The sequence below is a fragment of the Ascaphus truei genome, chromosome 6 (genome assembly GCF_040206685.1).
Source record: "Ascaphus truei isolate aAscTru1 chromosome 6, aAscTru1.hap1, whole genome shotgun sequence".
Lineage (NCBI taxonomy): Eukaryota > Metazoa > Chordata > Amphibia > Anura > Ascaphidae > Ascaphus > Ascaphus truei.
Genome location: NC_134488.1, coordinates 49,064,513 through 49,075,105, shown reverse-complemented (window position 1 = coordinate 49,075,105; position 10,593 = coordinate 49,064,513). Strand labels below are relative to the sequence as shown.

Below are 10,593 nucleotides of genomic sequence, written 5' to 3'. Positions count from 1 at the left end.
CCCTCCCCCGTACTCCCAACTTCTCCCCTCCCCCGTACTCCCACCTTCTCCCCTCCCCAGTACTCCCACCTTCTCCCCTCCCCCGTACTCCCACCCTCTCCCCTCCCCCGTACTCCCACCCTCTCCCCCGTACTCCCACCCTCTCCGCTCCCCCGTACACCCGCCCTCTCACCTCCCACATACTCCCACCCTCTCACCTCCCACATACTCCCACCCTCTCCCTTTCCCCGTACTCCCACCTTCTCCCCCCCCCGTACTCCCGCCTTCTCCCCTCCCATGTACTCCCACCCTCCCACGTACTCCCACCTCCCACCCCCTCCCCTCCACCGTACTCACACCTTCTCCCCTCCCCTGTACTCCCACCTTCTCCCCTCCCCCATACTCCCACCTTCTCCCCTCCCCCGTACTCCCACCTTCTCCCCTCCCCAGTACTCCCACCTTCTCCCCTCCCCCGTACTCCCACCCTCTCCCCTCCCCCGTACTCCCACCCTCTCCCCCGTACTCCCACCCTCTCCCCTCCCCAGTACTCCCACCTTCTCCCCTCCCCCGTACTCCCACCTTCTCCCCTCCCGTACTCCCACCTTCTCTCCTCCCCCGTACTCCCACCTTCTCCCCTCCCCCGTACTCCCACCTTCTCCCCTCCCCCGTACTCCCACCTTCTCCCCTCCCCCGTACTCCCACCCTCTCCCCTCCCCAGTACTCCCACCTTATCCTCTCCCATGTACTCCCACCCTCTCCCCTCCCCGGTACTCCCACCCTCTCCCCTCCCCCGTACTCCCACCCTCTCCCCTCCCCCGTACTCCCACCCTCTCCCCTCCCCCATACTCCCACCCTCTCCCCTCCCCCGTACACCCGCCCTCTCACCTCCCACATACTCCCACAATCTCACCTCCCACATACTCCCACCCTCTCCCTTTCCCCGTACTCCCACCTTCTCCCCTCCCCCGTACTCCCACCTTCTCCCCTCCCCCGTACTCCCACCCTCTCCCCCGTACTCCCACCCTCTCCCCTCCCACGTACTCCCACCTTCTCCCCTCCCCCGTTCTCCCACCCTCTCCCCTCCCCCGTACTCCCACCTTCTCCCCTCCCCGTACTCCCACCTTCTTACCTCCGCCGTACTCCCACCTTGTCCCCTCCCCCGTACTCCCACCTTGTCCCCTCCCCCGTACTCCCACCTTCTCCCCTCCCCCGTACTCCCACCCTCTCCCCTCCCCAGTACTCCCACCTCCTCCCCTCCCACGTACTCCCACCCTCTCTCCTCCCCCGTACTCCCACCCTCTCCCCTCCCCCGTACTCCCACCCTCTCCCCCGTACTCCCACCCTCTCCCCTCCCACGTACTCCCACCTTCTCCCCTCCCCCGTTCTCCCACCCTCTCCCCTCCCCCGTACTCCCACCTTCTCCCCTCCCCGTACTCCCACCTTCTTACCTCCGCCGTACTCCCACCTTGTCCCCTCCCCCGTACTCCCACCTTGTCCCCTCCCCCGTACTCCCACCTTCTCCCCTCCCCCGTACTCCCACCCTCTCCCCTCCCCAGTACTCCCACCTCCTCCCCTCCCACGTACTCCCACCCTCTCCCCTCCCCCATACTCCCACCCTCTCCCCTCCCCTGTACTCCCGCCCTCTCTCCTCCCCCGTACTCCCGGCCTCTCACCTCCCACATACTCCCACCCTCTCACCTCCCACATACTCCCACCCTCTCACCTCCCACATACTCCCACCCTCTCACCTCCCACATACTCCCACCCTCTCACCTCCCACATACTCCCACCCTCTCACCTCCCACATACTCCCGCCCTCTCACATACTCCCACCCTCTCACCTCCCACATACTCCCACCCTCTCCCTTCCCCCATACTCACACCTTCTCCCCTCCCCCCCGTATTTTCACAAGTGCCCTATTGACCAGGATACTGGGTGCTTTGGCTCCCATGGTCTCCTCTCTCTCCCCCCATCATATCACACCCCACTGTCGTGGAACTGGGAGTAACGGTACCCAGACAGAGACCCCGGGCCCCGCATGGAGCCGCTCACTGTGAAGGGGGGAGCCAGTTCCGTATCTAGGGACTTCATATGCCTGCAGGCGAGAGAGGGAAAGAGAGTGAGGGGGGGGGGGCGAGGAGGAGGTGGGGGAACGAGGAGGAGGTAGGGGAACGAGGAGGGGGTGGGGGAAAGAGAGTGAGGGGGGAACGAGGAGGAGGTAGGGGAACGAGGAGGGGGTGGGGGAAAGAGAGTGAGGGGGGGACGAGGAGGAGGTGGGGGAAAGAGAGTGAGGGGGGGGCGAGGAGGAGGTGGGGGAACGAGGAGGAGGTGGGGGACGAGGAGGAGGTGGGGGAACGAGGAGGAGGTGGGGGACGAGGAGGAGGTGGGGGAATGAGGAGGAGGTGGGGGACGAGGAGGAGGTGGGGGGCGAGGAGGAGGTGGAGGGCGAGGAGGAGGTAGGGGGCGAGGAGGAGGTAGGGGGCGAGGAGGAGGTGGGGGCGAGGAGGAGGTGGGGGGCGAGGAGGAGGTGGGGGATGAGGAGGAGGTGGGGGATGAGGAGGAGGTGGGGGGCGAGGAGGAGGTGGAGGGCAAGGAGGAGGTGGGGGCGAGGAGGAGGTGGGGGGCGAGGAGGAGGTGGGGGATGAGGAGGAGGTGGGGGGCGAGGAGGAGGTGGGGGGCGAGGAGGAGGTGGGGGACGAGGAGGAGGTGGGGGACGAGGAGGAGGTGGGGGACGAGGAGGAGGAGGGGGACGAGGAGGTGGGGGGGAGAGGAGGTGGGGGGGAGAGGAGGTGGGGGACGAGGAGGAGGTGGGGGACGGGGAGGAGGTGGGGGACGAGGAGGTGGTGGGGAACGAGGAGGAGGTGGGGGAAAGAGAGTGAGGGGGGGGCGAGGAGGAGGTGGGGGAACGAGGAGGAGGTGGGGGACGAGGAGGAGGTGGGGGGCGAGGAGGAGGGTGAGGAGGAGGTGGAGGGCGAGGAGGAGGTGGGGGACGAGGAGGAGGTGGGGGACGAGGAGGAGGTGGGGGACGAGGAGGTGGGGGGGAGAGGAGGTGGGGGACGAGGAGGTGGTGGGGGACGAGGAGGAGGTGGGGGACGAGGAGGTGGTGGGGGACGAGGAGGTGGTGGGGGATGAGGAGGAGGTGGGGGATGAGGAGGAGGTGGGGGATGAGGAGGAGTGGGGAGGGAGAGGGGGGGGAGGTAGAGGGTGAGGAGGGAGGAAGAGGGAGAGGAGGGAGGTAGAGGCAGAGGAGGGGGGGAAGAGAAGGGGGGTGGGGGGGAGAGGAGAAGGGGGTGGGGGGGAGAGAGAAGGGGGTGGGGGGGAGAGAGGAGAAGGGGGTGGGGGGGAGAGAGAAGGGGGGAGAGAGGAGAAAGGGGGGAGATAGGGGGGAGTGAGGAGTGGGGGAGAGGATGGGGGGAGAGGGGGAGAGAGGATGGGGGAGAGGGGGAGAGAGGATGGGGGGACAGAGGAGGGTGGAGAGAGGAGGGGGGAGAGAGGAGAAAGATAGACGTGATATAGAAATATAAACCTCCCCCCACCCCCCACCCCCCACTCACCGGATGTTGTACAGATTGAAAACAAAACTTGTCTCTAAAAATGAAAGACAGAGAAGGAATTAGTGACAAGCCGGAGTTACCCCTTCACTGCCGGAGGCGCCGGCGAGGATTTCCATCATTGGGAGTAAACCCAATGTCATTTATCTACTAAAAGGAACCCACATGTGGGATGTATTTGCAGTTCTGGCCCCCAGGGCATCATCAGTGTGCCACACTCGCCCCATCCCACTGCCACACTCGCCCCATCCCACTGCCACACTCGCCCCATCCCACTGCCACACTCGCCCCATCCCACTGCCACACTCGCCCCATCCCACTGCCACACTCGCCCCATCCCACTGCCACACTCGCCCCATCCCACTGCCACACTCGCCCCACCCCACTGCCACACGCACCCCATCCCACTGCCACACACCCCATCCCACTGCCACACGCACCACAACAACTGCCACACGCACCCCATCCCACTGCCACACGCACCCCATCCCACTGCCACACGCACCCCATCCCACTGCCACACGCACCCCATCCCACTGCCACACGCACCCCATCCCACTGCCACACGCACCCCATCCCAGTGCCACGCACCCCATCCCACTGCCACACTCACCCTATCCACTGCCACACTCACCCATCCCACTGCCACACACACCCCATCCCACTGCCACACGCACCCCATCCCACTGCCACGCACCCCATCCCAGTGCCACGCACCCCATCCCACTGCCACACTCACCCTATCCACTGCCACACTCACCCATCCCACTGCCACACACCCCGGGGTGCTTACCGTAGCAGCAGTGTCCGCTCTGGTACCAGCGGATCAGGACGTAGAGACCAGTGACTCCGAGCATCACTGTCAGACTGCTGCCCAGCACAATGCCAAGAGCGTCCACCATAACTGTGAGAGGAGAGGGGACAGGGACTCAGCGGGCAAATAGAGAGGGCTCTGCCCATATATACAGTACAGACAGAGTACTGCCCATATACACAGACAGGGTACTTCCCATATACACAGACAGGGTACTGCCCATATACACAGACAGGGTACTGCCCATGTACACAGACAGGGTACTACCCATATACACAGACAGGGTACTGCCCCATATATACAGACAGGGTACTACCCATATACACAGACAGGGTACTGCACATATACACAGACAGAGTACTACCCATATACACAGACAGGGTACTACCCATATACACAGACAGGGTACTACCCACCCATATACACAGACAGGGCACTACCCATATACACAGACAGGGTACTGCCCATATACACAGACAGGGTACTGCCCATATACACAGACAGTGTACTGCCCATATACACAGACGGGGTACTGCCCATGTACACAGACAGGGTACTGCCTACACAGACAGGGTACTGCCCCATATATACAGACAGGGTGCTACCCATATACACAGACAGGGTACTGACCATATACACAGACAGGGTACTGACCATATACACAGACAGAGTACTACCCATATACACAGACAGGGTACTACCCATATACACAGACAGGGTACTACCCATATACACAGACAGGGCACTACCCATATACACAGACAGGGTACTGCCCATATACACAGACAGGGTACTGCCCATATACACAGACAGTGTACTGCCCATATACACAGACGGGGTACTGCCCATGTACACAGACAGGGTACTGCCCATATACACAGACAGGGTACTGCCCCATATATACAGACAGGGTACTGCCCATATACACAGACAGGGTACTACCCATATACACAGACAGGGTACTGCCCATATACACAGACAGGGTACTGCCCATATACACAGACAGGGTACTGCCCCATATATACAGACAGGGTACTACCCATATACACAGAGAGGGCGCTACCCATATACACAGACAGGGTACTACCCATATACACAGACAGGGTACTGCCCCATATATACAGACAGGGTGCTACCCATATACACAGAGAGGGCACTACCCATATACACAGAGAGGGCACTGCCCATATACACAGAGAGGGCACTACCCATATACACAGAGAGGGCGCTACCCATATACACAGACAGGGGTACTACCCATATACACAGACAGGGTACTGCCCATATATACAGACAGGGTACTGCCCATATACACAGACAGGGTACTGCCCATATACACAGACAGGGTACTGCCCATATACACAGACAGGGTACTACCCATATACACAGACAGGGTACTGCCCCATATATACAGACAGGGTACTACCCATATACACAGACAGGGTACTGCCCATATACACAGACAGGTTACTTACCATATACACAGACAGGGTACTACCCATATACACAGACAGGGTACTGCCCATATACACAGACAGGGTACTGACCATGTACACAGACAGGGTACTGCCCATATACACAGACAGGGTACTGCCCATATATACAAACAGGGCACTACCCATATATACAGAGAGGGCACTGCCCATATTCACTGACAGGGTACTACCCCATATATATACACAGACAAGGTACTACCCAATATATATATGTAGCCATGCTGTAAAATGGTCTGCAGTTTCCTCTCCTGCTGGCAGTAAGCCTGGTAAGTTACAGGGATGCCAGCAGTAATCATGGAGGTTTGCCCTCACACCCTGGTGAGGTGCCCTATGTATGGATGGGAGTGGCTACATACTCTGAGTCCACCGTTAGTGACATCAGAGATGTGCCTGCCCCCTGAGGGATATAAGGCACAGCACTGCTCAAAGTGAGTGTGTTGGAGTGTGTTGGAGTAAGGAGCAAGTCTGCGTTGAGACTTGGGAATCGGTGGCACACTAGTGCTTTAACTAGTGGCCCTATGTTATGTTAAGTAACATCTAGCTGACAAAACCATACTGTGTCCAGGGACCTGGCACAGGTGTGATCTCCCTGAGGGGAGAGGGGATCCCACTCCATTGGGAGGGCGTACCTTTGAAAGGATAACACAGCAAGATGTGTGGCTAAGAGAAACTCACTGTAAGGGGCAGTTGGCCCGCACCGTAAGCCACAATAAAGCAACCTTGATTCAAGACATCTTCATGTGTGAGTCTGCACTTACTCTACATATGATGGCACCACGGAGGAGTTCCTCATCAGAATCATCCCCACGCAGACGCAGGGATCCTGATGAGGTGGAGGCGCTGCACAGGATATAGGTAGGACTCGCACACACTACCTCAGCTGCCTGTCTGGGTTGGCAAATCCCCACACAACATCATGCGGGAGACTCAGGAGTCCTGTTGCCAACAGGTGCACCACCAGACACAACCATGTAATGGGGACTGGTTAGACCACAGGGGCCAATGTGAGATTGGATGGGTCAGGCTAGGCCAGAAAATCCGTTACATTTGGAGGCGCTGCTGAGAGATGTAGACCTGTCAACAGGACAGGCTTTTGCTAGGCACACTTGGAAACAGGGAGAGTGTATGCTGCCACTTTGTGCTGTGTTGGGACGGAGCCTAGGGGTAGTCAGGGGGCTGATGGAGTATTGTCAGCTCGCAGGGACGACCTAGGGGCCTGAAAGGAGTGGGGGCGAAAGCTGTGGCCGTGCCGTTTCTGTCCTGTCTGGGACCTAGGGGTACTACCCCTGAGGACATTGAGGAGGACATTACAGTAATGTGTGGAGAACATGAGGAATTTGCTTGTCAGTCGGCATACAAACAGTCAAAAGCTACCTCAACCGTCAAAGAGACTGACAGTGCAAACCAAAATGGTGGCTCCCGCTTCCCTGGGGGACCGCGTGGACTAGTTGCAGAAAATTCTGCAAATGCGGGACTTGCAGAGAGTTGGCCAGGAGTGGCACCAACAGGAAAACCCCACCCTGATGGGGGTATTGGGTGAAAGCTGCAGCCGCACCCTCATGGACAATGAATAACTCAGCCCCAGTACTGGGTCACCCGATCAACTTATGGGACCTCCCCCTAATCTCCACCAGTGGGAGTGGTTTCCAACTATGCCCAGTGGGAACGGTTTCAGCTGAGCGAGGAGTTGGTGAACCGTCCGCACCCTTACAGAAAGTAGTTCCTGTAATTAATGCCACATGTGGAGGAAAAGACAAAGATAGAATTTGGCCGGGGATGGCACCAAATAAGGAGTGGTGCTCCGGGAGTGGTGGCGCGAAACCAGAAGCCGCACCCCCCAGGACTGTGAAAAGTTCAGCACTAATTCCGGGACATCCTATAAAATTGTGGGACCCTCCCCTAATCTCCACCAGTGGGGGTGGTTTCCAGCTTTGCCAGATGAGGGTGGAGCTAGCAAAGGGAGGGGTTGGCAACTCAACGCCTGCTCGTCAGTCACGAGGAGCCGGTACGCAGATCAGACCACTGCTGCGAGTGCCTCCCACAGTGACTATGGCCTGTAAGCAGGAAGAAGGATCTATGGTGTCCACTCAACCTTACTCGGCACCAGGAGGCTTCTTAGTGATTCGAGTGGCAGGCACTGAGACGGTGGCATGTCTCTGCCTACAGTGCAGACTACCCGGTGGCGCCGTGGGTACAGCTGCACGCTGCCCGCTGCCCGCAATGTGGCCTCCAATACATGTGGCCCATGCCCACTTTTGTGCCAGTCCAGGCCGTCGAGGTAGCGGGAGACGCGGCCATGCTATCGGCGGAGCTCCCCGGCGCGCTCTGGAGGGAAGCTGCGGATCCCGGAGAATGGGGATCGGGGCCGGTTGTCAAAACCGAGCCCGAGGAAAAAGACACTATCGGCCGTAGTGCCGGGCGAGAGCCTAAGCGGCGGTCACCCAGTGGAGTGTTTCTAACAAAGTCGGGATTGGATTCCTCCGATGAGGAACCCGTGGTGTCGTCGGCAGAGGTGACCCGGCAGCCAACGAACTCCTGTGGCGGTAACGGGAGAAAGGTGCCACTTACTGGTGTCGTCTGTGAGAAGAGCCGAGTGTCACCGGTGCAGCGGAAAATGGAGAGGCGGAGTCCCCCGGTTCCGGGGGCCGGCGGTTCCAGTGGCGAGGGCAGATCCACACCGATTCCACGGAGTGGTAAGAGCAGTCCTTGTTCCTACCAGGCTCCGAAGGTGGCATCGGCGGAGGAAGGGCGATGCCAGGCCCAGGCGGTGCGGCAGAAACAAGCTGAACTTCCGGATGTCGTGGTGGAGGAAGAGGTCCCGCTTGGGGGCCCAACCCAAGATGGCGGAGCATCCGGCGCAATCAAGGGCGTCACTTCCGGTGGCCGTGGCAGAGTAACCGGAGAGATGACCGCGCCTCACCGATCGGGCAGCGTTTCCCGATCGCCCGGACCAAAGAAGAGCTGGCAGACCTTGAGGAAAGTCGAGAGCGGTGAGACCCGACCAACGGAGAGCCCTTGTGGCAACTCCGGACAATGTAGCGATAGAGAGCAGGTCGGAACCCCGCGGATACCAACCGTCCGCCCTTATGCCCAACCCCAGGCCCTAGGTAAAGCCCCAGTCCCGGTCACGTGTTCCCATGGGTAGTCCTCAAGTTTGGGAATGTCTGGAGGGTCCCAGGGCACCTCCGAAGAACGGACTGGGGAGAGACTGGAATGTTTCACTTCCGATGACGGGTCGGTGGGTGGAGGGTACTCTCGGGGAGTGTCTGTATCTAGCGACTGCCCTAGCATAGTGAGCGTGACCCTTGCAACTAGGCCCAAGAGGGTGGGGTGGCCTAATTCCCGGTCTACCGGGACATCAGGGGTGTCCTCCTGGGGGGAACCGGAAGGGGATTCCATAGAGTCCGCAAAGGAGGAGGTCAGGGAGACCCGGTGGTGGGCCGCCTTATTTGAGGGTTACGAGGCCTGGCTGGACCGTACTAGGTTCCTGTTGGAAAGAGAGGGTGTGGTAGATTACTGGTGGGCTAGTGGGGAGTCTACTGAAGAAGAACAGGTGAAGGCCTTACAGGAACGGTGGTACCAGATCCGTCACGATATAATAGAACCCATGGGTCCCAGTAAATTGACGGATCCGGTGGAACCCGATGAACCCCTATCATGGGTGCTACCAGGGAAAGCGGGCAACACAAGGTTGATCCGGGCCAGTAGAGCAGAGAGGGCCATCATAACGAAGTGCAAGAACTCCCATGGGCTGGAGTATCCCTATGTCCCTGAACCCCTCATGCAGGAGATCGAGGATAACAGGGACAGGTGGTTGCGGGAAACCATTGAGCATTATATGGTCAACAAAGGGGGCGCGATCACGGGGCGCAAGGCGGAGGAAAGCATTGCGCAACTCATGAGGATATGGGTGGTCGGGAGGTTAAGAAACCCGACCCCCGTCACTACTATTAGGAGAAAACAGAATAGATGTTGCGCGAGTTAGTGCCCTGCTGGTCAGAGAGTGCTTTGTGTGATGCAAATACTGTGAACTCAATAATGTTGTACTAATTATGTTGCATTTTACAGTGTTTCCCGGAGAAGGTATAACAAAGGTTGGGATTCACCAGGGGGAGAATGTAGCCATGCTGTAAAATGGTATGCAGTTTCCTCTCCTGCTGGCAGTAAGCCTGGTAAGTTACAGGGATGCCAGCAGTAATCATGGAGGTTTGCCCTCACACCCTGGTGAGGTGCCCTATGTATGGATGGGAGTGGCTACATACTCTGAGTCCACCGTTAGTGACATCAGAGATGTGCCTGCCCCCTGAGGGATATAAGGCACAGCACTGCTCAAAGTTAGTGTGTTGGAGTAAGGAGCAAGTCTGCATTGAGACTTGGGAATCGGTGGCACACTAGTGCTTTAACTAGTGGCCCTATGTTATGTTAAGTAACATCTAGCTGACAAAACCATACTGTGTCCAGGGACCTGGCACAGGTGTGATCTCCCTGAGGGGAGAGGGGATCCCACTCTATTGGGAGGGTGTACCTTTGAAAGGATAACACAGCAAGATGTGTGGCTAAGAGAAACTCACTGTAAGGGGCAGTTGGCCCGCACCGTAAGCCACAATAAAGCAACCTTGATTCAAGACATCTTCATGTGTGAGTCTGCACTTACTCTACATATGATGGCACCACGGAGGAGTTCCTCATCAGAATCATCCCCACGCAGACGAAGGGATCCTGATGAGGTGGAGGCGCTGCACTGGATATAGG

The 10,593-nt window shown here is 58.7% G+C and overlaps 1 protein-coding gene across 1 annotated transcript in view; it reads right to left on the bottom strand.

Annotated features, from left to right (window-relative positions):
* Positions 1-1,899: 1,899 nt before the first annotated feature.
* The window catches only part of SMIM35 (small integral membrane protein 35), a 56,337-nt gene continuing 47,643 nt past the window's right edge, over positions 1,900-10,593 (bottom strand). The window contains exons 2-4 of the mRNA XM_075604223.1: positions 4,325-4,435; positions 3,535-3,568; positions 1,900-2,075 (exon numbers count right to left, since the gene is read on the bottom strand). Coding sequence (XP_075460338.1) covers positions 1,958-2,075; positions 3,535-3,568; positions 4,325-4,433 — 261 coding nt within the window. The 5' untranslated portion in view covers positions 4,434-4,435 and the 3' untranslated portion in view covers positions 1,900-1,957. The remainder of the gene's footprint in view (positions 2,076-3,534; positions 3,569-4,324; positions 4,436-10,593) is intronic.